General features: G+C 35.9%; 1 protein-coding gene across 1 annotated transcript; it reads right to left on the bottom strand.

Moving 5' to 3' along the window:
• Positions 1-2,332: 2,332 nt before the first annotated feature.
• SLITRK6 (SLIT and NTRK like family member 6) lies at positions 2,333-8,906 on the bottom strand. The gene is made up of 2 exons (XM_080660387.1): positions 8,428-8,906; positions 2,333-6,048 (listed from the first exon to the last, which is right to left on the bottom strand). Exon 2 carries the CDS (start codon positions 6,022-6,024, stop codon positions 3,514-3,516), a length of 2,511 nt encoding a protein of 836 aa, XP_080516513.1. The 5' UTR covers positions 6,025-6,048; positions 8,428-8,906; the 3' UTR covers positions 2,333-3,513.
• Positions 8,907-26,485: the final 17,579 nt, after the last annotated feature.

The raw sequence follows: 26,485 nt of genomic DNA, 5'->3' as shown, positions 1-26,485 counted from the left end.
AAATTGCACTGATGTGCAATGAGAAAATTATACTGTCTGCTTAAATCAAGAAAAATGTAGGATAATTAAAAGTCTAATTTATTTGTAGAATGTCCAAGTGTGTAAATAAGGTTGAGGATAGTGAATTAGGACTTGGGACTCTGTATCTATCAATTGATTACAGAAACAGACCACATTGACTGCTTAGGTAAATAATCAAACAAGGAATATAATACACCAACTTTCTCAACTCTCAACTGCTTATAGTGGACCAAATCACATAAGAAAGTTGCCATCATGAATGAAACTTTTAAATTTTTAAAATATCTTGCCTTTTGGAAACTGTAATGACTTTTGCATTATTATAAAACATATACTGACTTCCACAGGCTTTTAATCTTGGGGATGTATTTAATTTGGGGGACATATTTACATGACTTTATAAACAACTTTGTTCTGTCTTAATTATAAGTTGAAGAATGAAGATTACTACTTCAGGCAATTAACAATGAATAAAGATTTTTTGTAATATTTTTTCCCACCCAAAAGAGAAGAATGTTCTTGAAGACATGTCTCTGTCAAGGAGTCCTTCCAAGGGTCCTCCAGGCATGGAAATTTCTTGTCTTTATAATACCTTTATGCACTTGATTGGAATCAGAAAATATTGGCAGATACTCTGAGTAGAAGTGCAATAACATTAATGCTGCCCTTGCTTTGTTTTTCTCTTTAGAATGTAACTTTAAAAATCATGCTTTAGAAGGTTTATTATTCCTTACTGTGCTGAATATTTTTAGTGGCTAATACATCTAGCATTCCATATGCACACAGATTTCCCCTTAGTGTTACTTACAAAAAGAATTCTCACCATTGTCCTTTTTAACTTTGTAAACTAATGGAGAAATTTAGGTTTACAATGAACCTTTTAACACATAATTCTTGATTGTTTTCTATTAATAATTCAATGATTTAAAAGAAAACTTTACTATCATCAACAAACAACAAGTGTTGGTGAGGTTGTAGAGAAAAAAAAAACAACCCTAATACACTGTTGATGGGAATGCAGACTGGTGCAGCCACTGTGGAAAACAGTATGGAGTTTCCTCAAAAAACTGAAAATGGAACTCCCATTTGACCCAGACATCCCACTTCTAGGAATATATCCCAAGAAACCAGAAACACGAATCAGAAAGTATATATGCACCCCTATGTTCATAGCAGCACAATTTACCACAGCTAAAATTTGGAAACAGCCTAAGTGCCCATCAGCAGATGAGTGGATAAAAAAAAGCATGGTACATTTACACAATGGAATACTACATGGCAATCAAAAAGAAAGATCTCTTACCATTTGCAACAGCATGGTTGGACCTGGAGAATATTATGCTGCATGAAATAAGCCAGTCAGAGAAAGATAAGTATCACATGATCTCATTCATATGTGGAATCTAATAAACCAAATAAACTGATGATCAAATATAGACCCAGAGACATAGAAGCATGAACAGACTGTTGAACCTCAGAGAGAAGGCAGGGGAGGGTGGGTGGGAAGAGATCAACCAATGAACTTGTATGTATATATGCATAACCTGGGGACACAGAAAATGGGCTGGTGAGGGCCTGGAGGTGGTGGGAATGGGAACGGGCTGGAAGAGGTTAATGGGGGGAAAAGGAGGACATATATAATTCTTTCAACAATAAATATTTTTTAAAAATAAATGAATATGTAAAAATAAAAAAAAACTTTAGTGATATGATAACATAATAGATTTCTACTTAGTCTTCACACCATGCAGCAAAGGCCCCTGCTGTTTTCATCAACAGGAAGTCTCAGGCAAAATCAAAGAAACAATATATTCTCCTATTAGAGCAGACAGTTGAGTGTTGAAAATCAAGCATTCAGGAATCACTAAAATAGAGCTAACTAAAATAGAGAAATTTTTTCCTAATAGGAAATAGATTCTTTCCTAACCTTGTACATGGATTTGCCTGGTGTTCAAAAAACAAATTAGGTTACCTTGATTAATCCCATTCTGCTTTTTGAAAATCTGCTGCATGGTTGATTGTATAATCACAAAGAAGAAAAATAAATAATTTCCATTTTTGATGAGTGGGCACATGGTTGGCTGGAAAAGGAGAACTACTGGTCAGACTTTAAGTTTGGCTCTGTATCAGTCACACCCAGACATTGAATGGCCTTTTTGCAGATGGTGAACAAGATGATTCTGTGTGGATGACAACAAGCAGAAGTCTCATTTTGCATTTGTATGTGTGCATATGTGTATGTTAGTGTATGTGTTAATCCTGACTTGATTGAATTACAAATCGGATTAATTGAAGAAATTACATTTAAAAAGAGGGTTTTCATTTTAATTTTATTGTACTGAGCAGTATTTTTAGTTTTCTTAAAAGGCACCCAAGAATAATTACCTTTGTGAACCAAAAATATACAAAACTGTACAGAATAAATAGTTCATAGAAATCTAGCTATACTTTCTTGTAAAATAAAGCTACATTGTGCCACTCTTGAGGCAACTTAAACCACTTACCTTCAGAAGTGCCTTTTGCAACTAATTTATGGCAACTATCATTATACATCAATAAAAATATAATTACACATTTTCCTATTTGTTTTACACCTGTGAATTACTTGCCACAAGAAATATATTTCTATCATGGTCATTCAAATTTACAAAGGATCAAGCTATAAAGGAAACTAAACTCAATATATGCACTAATCATATTTACAGTTGAATATCAGTAGCATTTTAAAATTATTCCAAGAATAAGAATTAAACTTTGAGCACAAATGACATACCTTAGTTCACAGCAGCATTTACAGTAAGATTGTCCACACCAGATGTTCAGAAAACCCAAAAAGTTTGCTTATTCATTCCCCCTGTAATACTAATCATTCTTAATTTTAAATTCAGAAAGTATAGCCAGGGCATTTTTTTAAATCCTCAAATGTTCAAAGTTTTGGCTCCCTCATTGCCCATATAATTTGACCCTCTATTTTTTTTCCTTACCTATTACTATTTATAACTTTAAAGATCCAGTTCCTTTTGCCTTTACTGTAATAAAATCAGATTCATTTGACAATGTACATTTTTTCAGTACATATACTGGTTATATAAACAATATATTCCTTACATATTATAACTACATATACAGATATACTTTTAAAATGACAAAATCCAATTCTATTCAATCCACAAGTACAGTAATTCAAGAAAAATGTGGTTGCTCAAATAGTCAATTCTTTTAGATGAATAAGAGGACTTCTGTATGGAGAAATATTACTATCATCCTTGAATGATTTACATGCAAGGATTTATTTTGTTGAGGACAGACAAAATTACCAAAAGACAATGCAATGGCTTCTCCGATTGATCCCTGAGTTTCTTTCTTTTTCCCATGGAAATACTGCTGTGCTTAAATTCTGACTGATGACACACTCATGTAAGGCACTTATTTACAAGATTTTGACTTAAGACAGAATCACAGCATTTCTGAAAAAGCCTTCAAACTCTCTATCTATGTTTGCTGCTCCAGGACTTCTAAGTAGTCAGGTTCAGCATGCAAGTTAGCTTTGAGCTCAAAATATTCATTTTTAGTCTGTTCCACTAATACCTTCCTGGGCCTTGAGTACATTAATGTCTCCATTAATTTTAACTCTTCATGGGCTCCCGGATAATGTACCTCCATATCGGGCTTGAGTTGAGCAATGTTTTTCTTTAGGTATTCCGTGATTCCCAGTTGCTGAAGTTCTCTTTCCTTCTCTAATATGTTCCTATATAATGAACTGGCATCTTGGAAGGATAAAAATTCAGTCGACTGGTCTGTGGTTTTGTACTTCATATTTGACCCTGTGAGTGGTGAATGATTTTCCCGTTCTAGAAGACTTCTTTGGAGATGTTTTGCATCACTTCCCTCTTTCTCATTCTTTTCTTCTTCTGCTTCCAAATGCTTTGGACCAAAGGATGGACTTCTGTAGACATGAACCATGGGGCTCACCATATGCTGTTCATAGAGTGATGCAGTGGGTCTTTCAGTGGTGTGGTGAGTGGTTTTATGGCCATACATACTATATTGAAGATGTACGGGACTGCTGTCTCTGATCTGCTCATCCGCTTGTTTCTTTTTGTATCTTCTCCTGCGGTGGAGAACAAGAACCACTATCCCTGCAGCACAGAACACAATAGTTATGAACACAATCAGCAGCCCTAATATTAAAACAGATAGTGGTACAGCATCAGTAAGCGATCTTAAAATAGTGTCAGCTGTAGGAGTACTGACAATTACATAACTAGTCTGGGTTGGCAGGGATGGATTATTGACCAAACCTGGGCAAAGAAGTTCACTATTTAATGCTTTTAATTCCTTCTTGGCTAGGTGCTCTGGAGAAGTGCAAAGGATATCATCCGTCACTGTGTTCTTACTTAACTTTTGTATCCATTGCTGCAATCCCACAAGGTCACAGGAGCAATCCCAGGGGTTGTCTTCAAGGTCAATCTGGGTCAGTAAATCAAGGTCATCCAAGAGATTACTTACAGGTAGATGAGTAAAGTGGTTCATTTTAAGATTTATCCTTGTTAGAGGAACACCTGAAAATATATGTGGTGGTAAAACTTGTAACAGATTGTTATTTAAATACAGGACTCTAAGTTTAGGCATTGGGCTAAAGGTTTCTGGTAATATTTCCTTAATTGCATTATATTCAAGATATAAGTACTCAAGATTGTGAAGACCAAGGAACATGGCTCTACTTAATTTGGTCAGATGGTTACCATTTAAATAGAGCTTCTGTAATCTTGTTAAATTCATAAATGATCCTTCTTCAAGAACTTCAATATGATTGTTTCCCAAATGAAGCATTTCCAGAGTGCCATATTCCACTAGATCAGACTTCATTAGTGTATGAATAATATTTCCTGCTAAAATAAGCTTTCTAGGATCTTGTGGAGGAGGTTTTAGATCTGATATACTCTCAATATTGCGTTCTTGACAGTGTATTAGAAGTCCTGATGGGGATAGTACTTTGCAGTTACAAGGAATAGGACAGTAGGGTCCTGGAAGTTGAGTGGATGGCTTTGTAATATACGGTATCAAATCCGGTGCTTTTGTGGGTGGTTTTAAAGGGGATGTGGTCTTGATTAACATGCGACCATCACTTATTGAAGATGTTACTGCCAGATGTAATGATCCTGAAGGGTCCTCATGTTCTTCATACACTGGTGGAGTGGGGCAAATTGATTCCTTTTTCAGCCGGCTTAGTATGCTTCCCTTGAAAACTGGAGGGCTATTGCACACAACATCACCAATTATAGACTGCGGAGGCATATTTTCCAACCAAATTTTCAGCTGCAGTAAGTCACAATTGCAGGCCCATTTATTATCCTCCAACTGGAGATCTAATATTCTGCCAATGTGTTCTAAAAAACCAACATAAGGCAATGTTTGCAACTGATTTCCACGGAGATCCAGATGGGTTAAAGGAACAAATCGAAATATGTTTGCAGGAAGACTCTCAATAGCATTGTCATTTAAAATTAACACTTTAAGTCTGTTGAGCTTGCTAAAGGCACTTGGTTCGATCACTGTAATAAAGTTGTTATCTGCTTGTAGGAACTCCAGATTTTCCAGTCCATGGAAGGTATCCTCTTTAAGAATTTCTAAAGAATTGTGGTTGATATGAAGTTGCTTTAGAAGGTCGAGGCCATTAAATGCACCAGTCTCAATATCTGCAATGTTGTTAAATCCAAGGTGTATTGAGATAGCATTCCTAAGCCCAGAAAAGCCATTTGTGTGAAGCATTGTCAAGCCATTATTTAATAAACTTAAGTGGAAAGGTCGCGATGGTGGCACACTTATTTGAGATAGTGTCTTGATACCTTTTTCTTCACAATTTATTAGAATTGTGCCATCTTTTTCCTCGCAGTTGCAAAGAGAATCACAAGAACCTCTGGCTGAGGACCCTAGAGACTGGGACTGTGAAGATAGATAGGCAAGGAGAGATGAATATAAGAGATGAATCCACAGCTTCATGTTGTCATGTGATGGGATCTAATTCTGTAAAATAAAATGCAATAACAATGGGTTTTAGTGGGCAGAAGCAGGGAGGAGATGAATCTAACATTTTCAAAATGATAGGTTTTCCTCTACAAAGAAAAACATTGATTACTGTGAAAATACGAATACTTTGCTGCATCTACATTGTCTTTTACTTTTTCCTAATGTGATGACAGGTGTGTTATAATTTACTTTTAACTTGCATTGTGATCAAATTATAAAATTTAAGTGAAGGAGAATTTAAAATATTATATCACCAGTTGTGTTCACATCTGCCAAATGAACTGCATTTCTGCAGATGACAGAGGTGTTGGCTAACTAGACCACTGCTTTTTTGATATAATGCAAAAATGTATATTTGAAACAACCTTGATGTTTTTTTAACCACAAAGTACATGAATCTGAGGCCAAAGGATTAAAGTAAAAGATAAATGTGTAGGTATTAGGCAGAAGCAGAGAGAACTATAGAGAATTTAAAAATGATAGAAACAAAAGTATTATATATGTATGCATGCATTATACATATTTTTATTCAAATTTTTGAACTTGATGTCACAATAAAACATCTAAAAATGTGTCTATGCTTTAACCTGCTTTGATTTTGGCTCAATATACTTAATAATTTCATTAGTTATTTTAAAATATTGAGGAAATATGTCTCTGACCATGTAATAAAGTGGAACATTATAAAAAGAAGTTTGTTTTAACCATGCTGTCTAGGGTACTTTGTATCAGCCTACTAGTGTTAGATATGTATGATTAAGAGTGCCCATTCAAATTTCACTTCAGTCACACTTTATATTGAATTTCTAGACTTAGAATATTTTCTGCTACTTTAAATTCTGTTATAAATAAGGTTAATATCATGAAACTAAAGAAGGAAAACTGATCTTTAGCACACATCTCTGGCTATTATAAAGGAATAAACAATGCCTCATATAAGCTCCCAGCAAATGACTTCCTAATGAGGTCTTGAAATAGGCTTTAGGGCACTGAATGTCATCACGTAATTAAGCGGTTGATTTCTTTTATTATAAGGCTGAAAGTCACAAACAATGAACTCTGAAACAAATTGCATTCTACTAAAATATTTGAGAATATTTCTAATTTTCTAAATAAATAATGATAGTTCTCAATAACAACATCACATATTCTAGCTCCTTAAAAATTTAAGATATGCATCTGAAACAGCAATTTTTAATAAAGATTCTAACTCTGGAATGACAGTAGTGAAAGGTAAATGCATAACTTTAGTAGTATCTAAGCGTATTCCCTTTCTTTAACTATTGTACCTTACATTTATATAAACTAAATTGAAAGGTAAATAAACACCACATCTTAAAACTAGTCAACTTTTCAAAATTGTAACTGCTTTCGTTTTTTCTGGATGGAATGCATATTGTAACTTTGAATCTAATTAAAATTCACAATCAGATAAAACATTCCAGACCCCAATATATAAGCCTGAAAATAAACTTTTATTTTTAAAAAAAAAATGCATTGTTTTATTGAAAACATGTATAGTATGAAGTTCTGAAAGGTCAAATGTAACCAAAGAAACAAAACAACATAGTGTCTTTCCATACAAAGGAGAAGTTAGCAGACAGCATTTCCCAAGGAAAATAGCTTAATTTTAAACAGCTCTGAGAACTGTGCTTAGAATCAAGGAGCTTGTAGTGGGGTCTTGAACTTGTGGATTGGCTTCCACAAACACTAAAAGTACTTCTCCATAGATTCCCGAGAAAGAATACTATTCATTTTACCAGGCATAGCTTCTTTAAAAAAGAGTAAATAACTTCCAGATGAAAATGTCTCATGCCTTTTTCATCTTATATGCATTTTATGCTCTTCAAAATTTCCTAGAAAACAATATCTAATCATTTCAGAAAAACATACAAATGTGAAGAGTGATTCTATATTGACAATATCTGATTCAATGTTAAGGAGTTCAAAAATCTCCATTCACATGTTTTTTTAGAAAGCACTGCTAAGTCAGGAAATAATAAAAGTAGCATACAAAACACAAAGAATCCTTTAATATTCCGCTTATGTTTGAAGTTCAACAGTGGCATTTGGAAGGGATCTTTATTTCCCAGAAAGCACACATATTTAATGTCCAATGGCAAACTGCATGCTGTAAAAATTATAGTGGCATATTATTTTATTTGTTCTTCTCTGCAGCCAGCTGTTGGACTAAATGTCTGCTGCTCAGAGAAAACAGGCATCTGCTACAGCATTAGTTGTGCCAATGAGCAAGAATGAAACTGGATATCCTTTAATGCAAAGTTATATTTTTCAAAAGGGCAAACATATACATTTCAATCACGTTAGCATAATGAAAAACTAGGTATCACAAAAGCCTGGAAACATTCATCTTACCTGTAAAGCAGAGTCTCTTCCTGACGTTATCTGTAATGCACAGCTGGAAGAGATGCTCAAAGTCAATTCAGTTTCTTTATTAAAAAAAAAGAAGAAGAAGAAAACACTAACCACCGTGTACTTTCTTCTCAAATATCACTTTTTGGCAAGTCCCATCACTTTATAAAGTGAAAGCCTCTGGTCAGAGACAAAGTGCTGAGCATCTCATTGAAAATATTTCAAGCAGAGTGCATGCTAGATCATCCTGAAGCAGTTGTCCTTTTCTTTCCCAATTAAAATTCAGGGCATACTTCACAGCTATGCTGACTTTTTTGCATATAGTTAACCATTTGCAAGCTGCCGAACGCAGTCAATAAACAAGATGTTTGGCAGAGCTGGGACTGATCACTCTTGCTTTCTGAGGTTGTAGATCCAAGCTGCAGCAATGTTCTCTTTCCTCCCTTTCTAGTCTTTCTTGTTAGCTCAGTTTGTTATTAGTCAGATTGCCAAGGGCTGGGAGGTAGGCGTAAATAAAGAGACTTCTTGGCTTTTGACTCAGCCTTTAAGCCCTTCCCCGCCAGAGCGCTTTAATCTGCCAGTGTCATTTAACACAGGAGGCAGCTCCACCTTGGGACTGCTCAACTCCTCCTCTTTCTGCAAATGGTCTTTCCACTCCCTTTTCATACCAAATATAGCACAAGGAAGTTTTGATGCAAATAATTGCATGTCATTTTTAATGTCTCAGATTATTTTGTGTTACGTAGAAAGTTAAATAATACATTATGTTGCATTTTCATCTGGCACACTACTGTGCTGTTTGCACACACGTGTGCAGAAAAACAGTACACATGCCACCTGGGGAATAGTGGCTTCAGTTTTATTTTGAAATTGTGCATGAAATAAATTCTAAAATATTCCCATGAACTGCTTTCTTGCAATATTTGCATTTTCATATTCACCCTTTTAACATTTTTTAAAAGCCTCATGCCAGTGACTGTAAGTTTTATACTTCATTATTTCTTTCCCTACAGCTAAGATTCAATGATGAGACTAGAAATGAGGTTCTTTTTCAGTTATGATAATATTTATTTGGAATGGAAATATGATTATTATAAATTACACACAAGAATCTTTATTGCAAATGGTTGACATTCAACAAACACAGCTTATCACTCTCAAAAATATAAAATTACATCTTTTCAGATACAGTAAAACAAGTTAAATTAATATATAGAAATGAAAATACCCTGATTTTTTATGGCACTAGGTCAGAAAGCATATTTTTCCTAAAATGGTTATATTTAAAAGTTACCCATTTCTTCAACTCTTTAAAGTTTCTGAATCATCACTAATAAAACTTTCAACTGTCAGATTCCTTATTTCTCCAAATGCCTATGTTTTAAAAAGCATTCCTCTCTACCTGCATTCCAAGTACCTGAACTTTTTCATATCCAAAATGAATATACTAGATGCCATCATTTATTTTAAAACTATCTGTGTTTAAATACATTCTTGCCTATAATTAGAGTCTACCAATACAATATTAGGTCTCATTTCAGAAAAAGCTACTTTTAAGAAAGAAGTTTTATGCAGGTTAAATCATCAAAATGAAAGAAAATTAGATTGGATCATTACCTAATCACAGCTATATGTAGGAACTCAAATTCCTAAAATTTTCATATCCTTAGTGTGGAATAATTGTTTTAAAAGATAAGGAGTTTGATGCAGTTATTAACATTCCATCTTTCCTTTTTATATTATATTCTCTTACTAATTAAGATTCTCATTTATTTTAAAAACATTGTGTGCTCTAAGATGAAATAGAGATTATAATACAGATGAAGAAGTGGGGAAAAAGAAGAAAAATGAGGAATAAAAAAATAAAGGGAATAAGAAATAATAGAGGCAAGGAATCAATCTCAGGCACAATTTGCTGCCAGCTGATGACCATGTCAGCTAAAATCAACCTATTAATGTAGGTAAATAGTGACAAAATAGAATCAATGGGGAGAAAAAGGAACTAGAATGATCCCTTCCAACACCATAGACATAATTCTCCAAATGTATTTCTTTAGGTTTTGGAGGCAAAATCACAGGACAAATATTTTTGAAGTATAGTTTGTGGAGGAATGTTGTTCAAAGAGACATGTGGGACAAAAGGAACTACACTCCTTAGAGATTTATGCAAGTTTCTCTTATTTTTTCCAATTGGAACATGTGTCTATTTTATCCATAATTTACACCTAGCAGATATGTGAAGTTATTTATCTTGAATCCTTTGCTTACATATTACATGTTATCTCTTTTGTGCATAAATTACTAATTAATTACTCAATAGTAAGAAGAGAAGTGACAAACAAGCCATTTCTTTTTATTGTTTACCTTTTCTGAAAGTTCTGGGTGCGAACATAAAAAATGGGTACGTGCAGAATTGTTATTTGAGAAGCCTTCTGTAACTTAACTCAAAGGAGTAATGTTGATAATGAATTACTCAGCATTATCTCAAACTTAGTAAAAGATATAACTTAGCACATTCAAAATAATTATGATGACACGACTGTTTTCTATGTTTTGTTAGGTGCAATTCCTCGTTATTTCACTAAATCATCACGTCACTATTCTTTCAAAATGCTTATGGCAGAATGTTGATGGTGGTTGGATAATGTTTATTTTAACATTGTTTTTCATTTCCAATTATTACATTAAAAAGTAACTTCCCTTTGTAGCTTCCTCAAAGTTTTAATAATAAACTTATCAAGTAATCATAACAAATACTACTTTCCACATAATTTACCCCCAGCGACTCCATATTTTAAGGTGTTAAAAAGGAATCAATTATTTTTAACCACATCCTCTAAGCCAGGCGTCCTCAAACTATGGCCTGTGGGCCACATGCGGCCCGCCGAGGACATTTATCCGGCCCACCAGGTGCCGCTGCCTGTCCTGCTTAGAAGCCGACTCGTCCCGGGCCCACAGTGCGCATAGGAATTTGTTCATAGTTGTTGTTTTTTTAAACTATAGTCCGGCCCTCCAACGGTCTGAGGGACAGTGAACTGGCCCCCTGTTTAAAAAGTTTGAGGACCATCTAAGCTATGTGTTACTGTGACTTTTGACTGTTTTTAAGAATGTGCATCTTAAAGGGAAAACATGAAAGTATCTAATTACATTGAAGAACACCAAGTGGTCAGAAGAAATAAGCCTATCTCTGTTAGTCATGTCAGAGCAACAGCATATGCAGGGCTGCACAGTGCATTCTGCATGAGGGTTAGGAAGCTTTCTTCCCTTCCCTGCTTACATAAATGCGGGGAGGCAGTCATTTATATATCCAATGACAATGAAGGCCAGGTGGAATAATGTTTTATAAAATTTGTTGGACAAAGCATATGGAACAAATAGTACAAAAGACCAAGACTAAGCACTGGACAGAGGAAAAAACAACAACAACAAAAAAAAACAATAAAAAGAGATTTATCCATTCCGTATAGAGCTAGTTCTACCTCAGAGGATCTGCCCACATTTAATAGGTAAAGTGCAGACATATGTCAGATTGATTTTGACTTAAGAATTTGGAAGGCTTGAAGAGACAAGAAGCCTTTGCACCCTCTGTGGTGTAGACTGAGGGATATTTAAATACTCTGAAGGTAGAAAGTATAACAGGAAAACCTTTTGGTGGATAATAATTCTATAGATGGATTTTAAATATTCACCAGTGATTTTATTCTTTGAAGAAATCATTTAAACACAGAAATAATTCTAAATCAATGTCACTTTTTAAGTATTTTTGTAATCATTTAAAAGAAATACTCAACACATATCATTGGGAAATAACTATTACTGTGGGTTCTGTCTGCTCCATATTATTAGGGAATTATGCTGAAACTCATGGTAATGCTATTAAATGGAATATAACAGATATCTGCAAATAATGCCTTAATTTACCCTTATAGAGAGACCTTGTATACTAATTTTTTAAACATTACTGTAGGCATTTTTCCTTTTCTTATTTCAAACTAAGAGTTTTCTTTAAAATTGTATGTACTTTTTAAAAAGTATACCTGTTTCGTTATAAAACTCTAAAGGAAGTTCAAAAGACATAAGAAAAGTAAAATTGGAACCAAGATGGTGGCATAAACGCCTGTACTTGCTGCCTCCCACAACCATATCAAAATTACAACTAAAATACAGAACAACTATCAACCAGAACCACAGGAAAGCTGGCTGAGTGGAAGTACTACAACTAGAGAAGTAAAGAATAAAGTGCATTGAAACTGGAAGGAGGTGTGGAGGCGTGGAATGGGCTGGTCTAGCACCTGGGTGTGCCGCTTTTTTAATCAGGAGGGAGATTGCCTCTTTGGAGGCCACCTGGAGGAGCAAGGAGTCCTAGCCCCACACCAGACCCCCAGCCCAGGATCCCAAAGCTGGGAAAAGAAATCCCTATGGGCAGTAAGAACTAAGGACTGTAAAACCATGGGGATTGGGGATGAGTGACACACGGGCTGCTAGAGACCCAGCTGCTCCTCTTAAAAGTCTGGCACCGCGAACTGAATTTACAAGCTCCTGCTTGCACTGAGCTCCAGTGCCAGGCGAGGCTCTGGGGGACCCAGACAGATACAGGGAGAAACTGGACTGTCTGGCATCAGGGCAAGATCGTGGGGGTGGCTTTCTTCCAGATGGAGGTGCTCACAGTGGTCATTGTTCCCATGCTGGGACCTCCCCAGTGCAGGGCTGGCTGGCAGACATTTCTGTTCACTCTGCCCTGGAGATTCCTTGAGACCCCGTCCCACTCAATTTACAACCCCACCCAAGCTGTGCGCAGTGGCTTTTGCATATGAAAGGTCTGTCCTTTCTCAGCCTAAAACCTGTCAAACAAGCTGCAGCTGGGTCAGGGAACCCCCAAGCTATCAACAAAAGGCCCAAGCTGGCACCAGCATCAGCCTGCCTTGCTTCACAGCTGGGCCTCATCTGGGCACTTCCAAACCCAGCTTCTGCTGGGTGGCCCCAGGCAGTGGCTGACCTTGCACCTCCATGGAGATCCAAGAGCCAGTGTACCCAGTAGTCAGTGTCAGACCATACCAAATTACAATTCACATCCATAAGTGACACACTCAAGGGGCAGACTCAGTGAGCACCAAAGCCCCACTGAAGCAAGTCCTGCCCCATAAGGTTTTCTCCTGCACAGCAGGTCTTTCTCCCACTGCAGTTGCAGCTGGTCCCCAAAGCCAATTGGCCTGGAGGTCAATTCCTCCCAGTGACACCAATAGCAATCAAGGCTCAACTACAATAAGACTATGCACACAGCCCACAAAGGGCTGCACCAAGAGTGTCCACCTCAGGTGACTGGGAAGCTGAGCCACTAGGCCCTATAGGACAACTACTACACAGGCCACTCTATCAACTCAAGGAGACTTAGCAGCTACCTAGTACATAGAAACAAACACAGGGAAGCAGCCAAAATGCAGAGACAAAGAAACATGTCACAAATGAAAGAAGTGGAAGAAAGAAAACTACTGGATATAGAGTTCAAAACCACAGTTATAAAGTTACTCAAGAATCTTCTAGAAACCTTCGAAGAACTTAGTGAGACCTTCAAGGATCTTAGTGAGAATGCCAAAAATAAATAAATAAATAAATAAATAAATAAATAAATAAATAAATAAATAAAATAGAAAAGGACCAGTCAGAAATTAAGCATACACTGACTGAAATAAAGAATACTATACAGAATTCAACAGTAGACTAGAGGATTCCAAGAATCAAGTCAATGTTTTGAAATACGAGGAAGCAAAAAACACCCAACCAGAAAAACAAAAAGAAAAAAGAATCCAAAAATATGAAGATAGTGTAAGGAGCCTCTCGGACAACTTCAAGCGTACCAACATCTGAATTATGGGGGTGCTAGAAGAAGAGAGAGAGAGCAAAATACTGAAAACTTATTTGAAGAAATAATGACAGAAAACTTCCCCTACCTGGTGAAAGAAATAGACTTACAAGTCCAGGAAGCACACAGAACCCCAAACAAAAGGAATCCAAAGAGGACCACACCAAGACACATCATAATTAAAATGCCAAGAGCAAAAGACAAAGAGAGAATATTAAAAGCAGCAAGAGAAAAACAGTTAATTACCTACAAGGGAGCACCCATACGATTGTCAGCTGATTTCTCAACTGAAACTATGCAGGCCAGATGGGAGTGGCAAGAAATATTCAAAGTGATGAACAGCAAGAACCTACAACCAAGACTACTCTACCCAGCAAAGCTATTATTCAGAATGGAAGGTCAGATAAAGAGCTTCACAGATAAGAAAAAGCTAAAGGAGTTCATCACCACCAAATCAGTATTATATGAAATGCTGAAGGGTGTTTTTGAAGAAGAGGAAGAAGAAGAAGAAGAAGAGGAAGAAGAAGAAGAAGAAGAAGAAGAAGAAGAAGAAGAAGAAGAAGAAGAAGAAGAAGAAAAGAAGAAGAAGAAGAAGAAGAAGAAGAAGAAGAAGAAGAAGAAGAAGAAGAAGAAAAGAAGAAGAAGAAGAAGAAGAAGAAGAAGAAGAAGAAGAAGAAGAAGAAGAAGAAGAAGAAGAAGAAGAAGAAAAGAAGAAGAAGAAGAAGAAGAAGAAGAAAAAGGTAAAGATAAAAAATTATGAACAACAAAGTGACAACAAATACATATCTATCAACAAGTGAATCTAAAAATCAAATAAATAAAAAATCTGATGGACAGAATAAACTGGTGAATGGAATAGAATCAGGGATATGGAAATGGATCAGAGGGAAGCAAGTGTGGGGGGAGCAGGGGTGTGGGAAGAGATTAGACAAAGGGCCTGGGGTGGAATGGGAACCAGATGGAGGGGAGCTATAGTGGGGGGGCGGGTGGAGAAACATCTGTAATAATCTCAACAACAAAGATTTTTTTAAAAGAAGAAAGAAAAGTAAAATTCACTCACAATTCCTTAGCTTAAATTCAACTCGAGTATTTATTTTCTATTCCAATGCTGCCTATTGTATACAAAATTAATAGATCTTATAAAATAATTGTTAATCTTTGAGAAATAATGGGGTAAAATCTGATTGAAATACATCACTTGATTTCTATAAATCACATTCCTAGAAAATGGCAACAAAACAATGTTGCCTTTTATCTATCACAATGCCTTTCTCTACTGTAAACTTTTAATTTTATCCTCAAATCTGGAATGTAGGGTTCTCATTCAAGGGGAGAGAAGCCTAAAACCCTATGTTTGCATTTATTTGGCGGGGGCGGGGGTATTCTGTTAGAGTCAGAGCACAATCATCATGAATAACTTGACTTCTGACAATAACATACTAAAGGACAATTACCTGTGTACATGGAAGAACAGAAGATGTTCCAACATTTTAGCAATAACATCTCTGTATCTGAGAACATTTGCACATGTTCATCATGAATAATGACTCTCAGTGAAAACTTTATGCATTTTAAAAAGAATTTATTGGCATATATAGTATTTTATATAGTCACACCTGAATAGGTGTTTAGGAAACTTGCCTTTCACATTGAACCTTCAATAAAAAGGTTAATGCATTATTTGAATCTTATGGTTTCCTTCATACTCAATTTGATCTCAGATCAAAAGTATAAAACTAATAATGGAATTGCCTTATTCTGAAAGAGGTCTTACAATAAAACTTCCTCTTTTAATTTGAAATCTGTTGACACAAAGGAACTCTCTAATACCATTGTTTAACCTGGCAAAAGCTAAAACAAAACAAAAACTCTCTCCTTGAAGCTTGGATTATTAGCTCTCTGACTTCATATAAAGTATATTTGAGATTTCATAGATCTCCTACTTCAAATGGATGCCTAAGAAAACTGGTTTTTTTAAAACCCTACAAATGTTGATGAATATTTTCATAGTGAATAATGAACAGTGTGCAAGAAAACAAAGTGCAGTGGAATAATGTCAGACTGAGTTATTTTGATTGTAAAGACTCCTTGAGGGAAGGCTAGTATCTATTTTGTACTTTTTCCCCATAGTACTACAGAGTGAGTTGCACATAGAAAACAGTCAAATAAATAGTTATTCAAGATAAATTGTTTATTTGTGCGTTCTCACTATGGTATAACCTTAGGACATTTACTTACTAGTTCTTAGGAATGTATGGAGATTAATTCTTTTTAAAAAATTATATCCATATATCAAAAACATAATGTTAAAGACCTATATTGAAAATTGAAAGTTAATTATTAATCCCCTGGATCTTTCCAAATGTTGTTATAAAGAGTTATTAATGGACACAGCCAATAGGGTGATGAAGGCTTGGGGTGGAGGGTGGGGAAGGGCTAGAAGAGGTCAATGGGGGAAAAGGGGGGCATATGTAATGCTTTCAACAACAAAGATTTTAAAATTAAAATAAATAAAAATTTATATAATGCAATCTGTGTGACTAAATATTTTATATTCAGATAATTAACAATAATGCTAAGTAAATACCACTAATCAAATAGGCATAATAGACTATCAGCTTGGTGGCTCACCAGCAGATTTTAGATCCTTTATGCCTTTCTATTGCCAATCATAATTCAGACATTATTGACTTTCCCTATCACCTATAGCTGTGTCACTAAGGATGCAAACTTTTTATATACCTTTAATATTATAATTAGTATATTTAAACATTTTTTATTTTTTGTTTTATGGGAGTGTGTTTTTTAATCCTCACCTGAGGATATTTTTTTCTATAGATTTTTAGAGAGAGTGGAAGGGAGTGGGAGAGACAGAGCAAAACATCAATGTGAGAGAGACATACCAATTAGTTGCCTCCCCCACACACCCCCACTGGGGCCAGGGATGGAGCCTGCAACCAAGGTACATGTCCTTGACCAGAATAGAACCCACGACCATTCAGTTCATGAGCAATGCTCTAAACACTGAGCAAACCAGCTAGGGCTATTTAACCATTTTTTAAAACATTGCAGTTGGTGTTTAACATATTATTTTAACAAGATAAAGTTGGAAATACCATGACCATAAATATTATATGTATATGTGTGTATGTGTGTGTGTGTGTGTGTGTGTGTATACACACACACACACATACACACTAGTATACTAAAGGCCTGGTGCACGAATTTGTGCACGGGTGGCGTCTGGCCTGCCCACCCCGATCTGGGCTGATCAGGCTGGGTTGGCCGGGAGGAGGGGCCACAGGCACTTGGCCCACCTGCCCCAACCCCAATTGGGGTGGGGGTGTGATCAGGGGCAGAGCCAGCCATGGGGAGGGGCCTCAAGCAGTTGGCAGGCTGGCCCTGCCCCCAGTCAAACTCCCGTCGAACTCCTGGTTGAGGGGACAATTTGCATATTAGGCTTTTATTATATAGGATATATAATTATTCTTTAAGATTATCCATATGGAGATGATCTGCACATAGTGAAATGAAAGTACTAACTTTTTCAATCTAAAACTGATTAGTTGGCAAGGAAATTTAAGTACCAAACTTTACATTCAATTGGCTAGAAATAAAAGCATATGTTACCACTGAATTTATGTTATGTAAAGAAAGAAAATAACTGGCAAGGTACACATGTTTTTTGAGAAATATAAATAACCTGTTCAACAGATGAATCAGCTATTTTTCATTTTTTAAATTGGTAACAATGGAGTTAATTTAAAAAAAACATGCATTGAACTATATTACTGTCAGCACAGTAATATTAATATTAACCAAGAAAGTAAATAAATCATTAGTGACTAATTTCACTAAATAATCTTGGCTTTTTTTTGTTAATAGAAAAATTTTTTTAAAGTCTCCACTACCACCCCCCAAAAAAAGAAATACTATATTTTGGTATGTAACATTTTTTAAAGTATTATGTAACTTAGAGAATGAACTTTTCAATTGTAAATAATTCACTCATGTACCCAGAGAAAACTATTTCTTCCAAATTAATGTATATTAAGTATGCAAAAATTCATTTATACCTTACCTATACACCTACATGAAACTAGATATGGATATTTTTTTTAACATAACCATCCTTTTGAAGATTTTCCTGTGTACATCTTACCTATATTATTCTCCAGTATCTCTCCTGGAATAATTGGGCTTCCTTATGAAATATTTCAAAAGTGTATATATCCTATATAATACTACTTTGTATATTGTATGTTTAAGAAATAAGGCAGTATAATCTATAATGATCATATTTCCCTATATTGAAATAAGACACAGACCATTGATATATAATAAGTAATAAATACTAATGAAATAATAACACAAAAAATTCTACCAAAAACTACATCTAATGTTGAAATGACTGTAATGTTATTCCTGTTTAAATAGAGATATCTTTGGTTATTATTTTGGGGTGGGGTGGAGAAAGGGAAGTCTGCAGAAGGAAATATCAAATTAAGGATATACCATATCAGATTTTTCTGGGCAATAAAAAATAAAATTAAATCCTCATAAAACACTCCTTTGAACTAAGAAGTACTTGCAATTTCTTTACCCTCCAACAGTATTAAGTTTGAAGGCACATGACTACAGTAAAACAAATACTCCTCTAAACATATTGCATCCTTTTCTTTGACTAATTATAATCAAGTGGGCATTGCTAACAAATAATTTCTCATTTTTATTTGTAACTCAAACATACTAAATCTTAGGAAACATTGACTTTTAGATATGTCACAGTTTTAAACAATTATTGAGGAGTAAAACAATTTTTAAAACATAGCTTATCTATCCTAAAACATGAAGCAATTCAAAATTGCACTTACCTGCTCTTCCTTCCTATACATAGACACACAGACTTTTCAAAAATATTACAAATCTTTGCTACTAGTAGAAATCATTACTTAATAATCCAAGATTTGGGGGTAAGAAAAAAGTAGAAATAAGAATTTTCAATCTAAAGTTAACCTTGAATATTAGTATGATGTTAATATATGAATCATTCTTAAAACCGCCCTTCGTTTCAAGCTTTTTCACTCTTTTAGCACCCTCTAGTGGATTTTGTTTTTAAATCTTCACAACTGAAACCTGGGGAGTTTGAGAACTGTCCACATTTTGTTCTAAATACATAGATTCTGTGTGCAGTTGTTCTATCACTGGCCCATAATTATTAATATGGTTTGTTAAAAGTTTATTTTAAGAAGAAACTAATCAAATCTGAGCATGATTATAAGCAAAGAATTATCAATCACGTTATTTTAAGAATAACACAATCTCCATTATTATTATCCATAATATTCTTGCAAAGGATTACAAAGTTTTTCAAATTAAAAAAGAGCATTCTGAAGTTATTTATTAGAGCCCAACCAGCTTAGTTTTTAATTTTTTACCTTAGATGTTTGTTTAATAATAATAATAAATAACATTTATATGTAACTGTGACCACCCCCCATGTTTACAACTACTATAATCACTCTAAACATAGTAACACATTTATCTTTGGAACAAACCTATGAAGTAACAACTATTACAATCAGAGAATTGGAGCATAAATATAATATATCCAACGTTACGTAGCTAATAAAGGCAGAGTCTAGATTTTAACTGATTCAATTAACTCTGGCATCAGAATTTGTTTATGCACAGATATTGCCATTTGGAACAAATATTTTAATAATTGGACACACTTTATAATAAGATCAGGTTTTAGTTTTATATATGAGAGTAATAAATTTTAAAATAACATTTTGGTTGTCTTTTTGAATAAAAATATACTTTTTAAAACATTTTATTCAACATGTAACCATTAAAGAAAATTATGGACAAATCATTGCATTCGTTAAAAACACAAAAATAAATTCTTTATATTTATACACACATATATCTACATATGGGTCTACATATGGGTCATGCACATTTAGATACAGGTTTCCCCCACTATCTGAAAGTACAGCTTCCTAGGAAACCTTTCATAAGCCAAATGGTGTAAAGTGAAAAAGCAATTACCTTTATTTATACGGAAAAATGTTTGAGCATCGCCAAAACAAGCAAAAAAAATCTCTATTAGGATTTTCTAATACCTTAGGACAGTGGTCGGCAAACCGCAGCTTGTGAGCCACATGCGGCTCGCGAGCTGCGGTTTGCCGCTCTGTTGACTAATGAGTTTGCCGACCACTGTCATATACTACCCTTTACCTCTTTGCACACAATATGCCACAATTGCCTAATCCTCACAGCTTCCAACTACATGGTAACATTTAGTCTAGTCCAGTGGTCAGCAAACTCATTAGTCAACAGAACAGCAAACCGCGGCTAGCAAGCCGCATGTGGCTCGCAAGCCGCGGTTTGCCGACCCCTACCTTAGGACATATCTTGCTAATGGATGCACAAAATAAATTGCGATGAAGCACAGATGCTCACAGGCAGAGTTGAAAGCTTTGGTGCTTGATGCTGAGACAGCAAGTGTAGTTCCAGGGAAGGAGCATGGCAGTGTGCACCCTCACTGCTGGGGGTGCACACTGCCTCTATAAAGGCTCGCTGCAAAACAAACAAAAATGCCCTTTCTTTGAACTAGAAAGAGTACAACTACTAATACATTTCAAATGCATCACCCATACTTGCAAATACATCACCCATTTGCTGTGATTTTGTATGTTACAAGTTAGTAATGTTTTAATATATAGGACATTTGAAATAAAAGAGTAACATACAAATGTTACCTTTAGCTTTATAATTAAAACTAGAGGCCCGGTGCACAAAATTCGTGCACAGGGCGGTGTGTCCCTCAGCCAGCATGCACCATCTCCAATCTGGGACCCTCACAATCCAGGACTGCTGGCTCCAAACTGCTCGCTGCCTGCCTTCCTGATTGCCCCTAACCGCTTCTGCCTGCCAGGCTGATCACCCCCTAACCTCTCCCCTGACAGCCTGATTTATGCCTAACTGCTCCCCTGCCAGCCTGATAGCCACTAACTGCCCTCCCCTGCAGGCCTGGTCCCCCCTAACTGCCTTTCCTCTGCCAGCCTGGTCACCCTAACTGCCCTCCCCTGCAGGCTTGATCGCCCCCAACTGCCCTCCCTTACAGGCCTGGTCCCTCCCAACTGTTCTCCCTGCTGGCCTGATCACCCACAACTGCCCTCCCTTGCAGACCTGGTCCCTCACAACTGCCCTCCCCTGCTGGCCATCTTGTGGTGGCCATCTTGTGTCCACATGGGGGCAGCCATCTTGTGTGTTGGAGTGACAGTCAATTTGCATATTATTCTTTTATTATATAGGATAGAGGCCTGGTGCATGGGTGGGGGCCAGCTGGTTTGCCCTGAAGGGTGTCCCGGATCAGGGTGGGAGTTCCCTTGGGGTGTGGGGTGGCCTGGGCGAGGGTCTTGTGGTGGTTTGCAGGCCAGCCACACTCTGGTGACCCAAGGGGAGGCCCTGGTATAGGGGATTTATTTATCTTCTATAATTGAAACTTTGTAGCCTTGAGCGGAGGCCAGGGCAGACCAGGGAGGGCAGAAAGGTTGGCTTCCTCCATTTCTGGGGAAACCCAAGCCTCCTGCTCGCTCTGTGGCCGCAGCCATTTTTGTTGGGATTTATTTATCTTCTATAATTGAAACTGTGTAGCCTTGAGCGGAGGCCAAGGCAGGCCAGGAAGCTTTGCTTCCTTCATCACCAGGGGCAACCCAAGCCTCCTGCTCTCTCCAGCTCCGTGGCTGTGGCCATTTTTGTTGGGATTTATTTATCTTCTATAACTGAAACTTTGTAGCCTTGAGTGGAGTCCAGGGCCGGCCAGGGTGTGTGGGAAGCTTGGCTTCCTCCATTGCCGGGGAAGCCCAAGCCTCCTGCTTGCTCCGTGGCTACAGCCATCTTGGTTGGGTTAATTTGCAAACTTGCTCCTGATTGGCTGGTAGGCGTGGCTTGTGCGTATAGCAGAGGTACAGTCAATTTGCATATTACTCTTTTATTAGATAGGATATGCACCTTTACAAATGATAATGCATATATTCCAAAACAAACCCACCATCATCTTCCAGAAGACTGCTTTCATCTTATGTTCCCATGTTGTCACTGATAATCAGGTTATCTCCCCAGTACAGCCATGGGCAAACTACGGCCCGCGGGCCAGATCCGGCCCATTCGGCTGTTCTATCCGGCCCATGGAGCCGAAAGAGCAGAGGGTTCTCTTGCTCTCCCCTCCGCTCCTTTGCTTTGAATTTATATTAGTTCACACAAACACTCCATCCATGCTTTTGTTACGGCCCTCCGGTCCAGTTTAAGAACCCATTGTGGCCCTCGAGTCAAAAAGTTTGCCCACCCCTGCCCCAGTAACTTGAATCTCAATCCTTAAAACCTCTCTGTTTTGAATAACTACAATGTTCAATTGTTTCCAAATCCTTCTTTTTCCGCCTAAATATTTATTCTTTGTCACATTGGTTTTGTATTGTACCAGCATTGTTTATTGAGTAGTCTTTATATTTCTACTTGTATATCCTCACTATTATATTTCTGAATCAAATTTTTCCACTAATGAATGCTATACATTGCTACAGCTTTTATGTTCTGAGCCTGTTTCTCTACCGTTCACACATTTGCAATGGAAGAATTAAATTTTTCTTCTTTTTTAAGCTCTGACTCTTCTAACTGCTCAAAAACAGACTTTTTTCCACTTATCTCTCTGTTTCCTTCAATCTTCTCTTTTCCCATTCATGAAAATACTACCCTACTATCTAGGCGTTAAATACCAGCAACTCTATAAAGGACATATTATTGTTATCCTCATTTTACAGATAAGGAAAGTGAAAATTCAGAAAAAAATAACTTGCTATAGGTTACACAGCTAGTAAGTAATAGAACAGAGACAGATATTCAGATTTGGATCAGTGTAAAAAATCATGCTTTACTGCACCAACCAGTTCCAGTGACATAAAATTCTTAAGGTCTGCTACATCTAAGAAATATAGCAAATGGCATATTACCACAATGTAATACATTAATTTTCAGTTTTTATAAGACATCTTGTTAGTTGTAAATCATATGCTGAAAAAAAACTTTTTTATAAAATACTTGTATAAAAAGTGTTTTAAGAAAATAAAGTTCAAAATCAAATGCTTTACCAACAATAAATCATTCTGCAAAAAAAATGTGCACTGAAAAATAATTTCTTGTTCAATATCTCCCTCTGCTGTTAGAAAACATTAATGAAAATTGTTTAAATATAAATGTTTACTTAGACAATGCATTTAAAACATTAAAATACATTAAAATTTTTTACATTCTTTCCTTTTGTGTTTTAAGATTGTTAATTCTATATTATTTTTAAGAAAACATTTTGTTTTCTGGAAAAGTATAAAAATAGTAACTTATCTATAAAACTTATAGTGAATAACACATGATTAATTTCCTCTAAAATTTTAATTCTACTATATGGTTGTTTCAGTTATTCATTCTACATAATGAATATTACAAATGAGAGAGTACATGCAAACTTTTTCTGTGTTACCCCAAATAATGAACATTTATATGACCTATTGTCAATGGAATATTGACTATTTTTTCTGTTATAAAATTTAAATATAAGAACAATATACTCCTAATCTCACAGATTTCCAGGGTAAAACAACACTGTAACTAAATATATAATCTTGCAAGAGCTACACTACTCTGGAGTCCTTGATGAACAAGGTTTTGGTAAAAGATAGAAGCCACTAGTGCTTTTTCTCTGTTGCATTTGCCTCTAATCTATATTTAAATGGCACGGTGTCAAAATTTTTATTCTCCTTGACTGCTAAGCATGTTTCAGGTTTCCTTCTGATAAAACATGCCATGTTTTATTTCACCTCAATTTGAAAATGATATGATTAAATGGTGGTCCCTTCCATAAAAGAAAAGATTATGGAAAGTGTTTCCTTTGTTGTAGAGAAGTTATGAGAAGAGAAAAAAAAAATTAAGATATAGATATCCGCTGCCTAACCCTCTCTTCTTAACACGTGTCTTAACTGTGAAGAGGATTATAATACTTCCAAATAGGTAGTAAGTAATGGAGAGCATGGACTCAACTAGTGATGTGCTTCTCTGGATGTGACCTGGAAGAGGTCACAAGTCTTTAGGACTTGCATCTTTACATGTAACTATGTCATGGCTATGGGAGGGTAGTAGGTATATGAATCTAAATAAATGCTCATGTCTACACACTTGCTTATGATTTTCAAGAGATACTGAAGTACTCATATGCCCTTGGGAGTTAATTCATATATGTTTGAAGGTAGCCTGAGCTGTCAGTGCCACAGTATAAATTTGTACAAGTATTTGTTATCTGAAAAGAGAAACTTTCATTACTGTTGCCCTTGAATTTAGCTAGTCACATACATTTTTCTGAGTTAAATGGGTATTGTAATCAAATTATAAATTTTGTTTTGGTGCCCTACCTGGTTTGGCTCAGTGGATAGAGCATTGGCCTGTGGACTGAATATTACAAGTCATATTAGGATGATTTCAGTCAAGGGCACATGCCCAGGTTTCAGGCTCGATCCCCAGTAGAGGGCAGGAGGCAGCCAGTCAATGATTCTCTCTCATCATTGATGTTTCTATCTCTCTCTCCCTCTCCCTTCCTCTCTGAAATCAATAAAAATATATTTTTAAAATTTTGTGTTGGCAATAAATTTAACATTATAAAATTAAGTTTGGGAATATATTGAATCTGTTTTACATCCTGGAGTATGGTATATGTTTTCATGTATTCTTATAATTTACAAAATTATTCATTAAAATATTATAATTATATTTAAATATATTTAAGTACATTCTACTATTTAGTACTTTTACTGGTTATTTCTGTAATAATTGAAAAATAATGTTTATCTTTAAGTGTTTTATCTTTAGATTACTAAGCTCCTTTTATAGCTCCAGTTTTAGTAATATATTCAGTTCATCTTTATAATTTTATTTTTTTTTCCAAATGTTTCTATTTTAAAACTAAGCTCAGCCTTGAGGTGGCTTTATTTCAAACAGGTGCAGGGTAATGCAAAAGGATGTAATTATATTCCTTTGAAGTTACATATGGACTAAAATATAATACTTGAAACAAAATTAGTTAACTATTTAATTTTTTTACTATGTTCTATTGATTTTTTACAGAGAAGAAGGGAGAGGGATAGAGAGTTAGAAACATCGATGAGAGAGAAACATCAGCTGCCTCCTGTACACCCTCTACTGGGGATGTGCCCACAACCAAGGTACATGCCCTTGACTGGAATTGAACCTGGGACCCTTCAGTTTGCAGGCCGATGCTCTATCCACTGAGCCAAATGAGTTAGGGCTAATTATTTAATTTTATAACCATAATTTCTGACCAACTAACTATTAACCAACTTTCTTCTATGAACCCTTTAACATGTCTAAAAAAATGTGATATCAAAATTATTAGGTAAATACTAACAGATCAAATATCTTCTTTAAAAGGCATCTGTAGAACAGACATATGCAGTATCAGCAGTAATGGGAAAGATCAAAGATGTATTTAGTACTCTGACCTATACCTATACAAAACAGTCAATTTAGTTTATATAGGGGGAAAGAGATTGCCAAATTCATAACAACTTGTCCATCTGTTTCTTTATTTAATTGAGAGTTTTATCTAGAACCCTCAGATAGATAAATCTGAGTAATTCTAAGTAATTTTAGCTTAAATGCTTATTCCTTTGGTATTTAAAGCTTATGCAACGGTATTTAAAGCTTTTTAGGTTAAATTTTTTTTCATTGGCAAGCTAACTGATGTCTAAATTAATATAATCTCTGAACCATTTTGCTATTGCAATTAAGAGTGGCAAAGAAACCTAAACGCTTTTTGTCTAAGTATTTAAGAATATTGCAAAGTAAAAATGTGTAATACTGTTTCAGCCAGTTTAAAAATCTTTCAGTGTGCAACATCTCATCACAACCTGAGCTCTAGATGAAAACACATGAGTCAGGCTATGAAAAGTGTATGGTGTCCAGCTGGCGTGGCTCAGTGATTGAGCGTTCACTTATGAACCAGGAGGTCATGGTTCCATTCCCAGTCAGGGCACATGCCCAGGTTGCAGGCCTGGCCCCCATTGGGAGGTGTGCAGGGGACAGCCAATCAGACTTCCTCTATTTCCCTCTTTCTCTCTTTCTTCCTCTCTG

This window comes from Plecotus auritus (genome assembly GCF_963455305.1).
Source record: "Plecotus auritus genome assembly, chromosome: 3".
Lineage (NCBI taxonomy): Eukaryota > Metazoa > Chordata > Mammalia > Chiroptera > Vespertilionidae > Plecotus > Plecotus auritus.
Note: the sequence above shows the minus strand (reverse complement) of the source record. Positions and strands in the feature narration are given on the sequence as shown.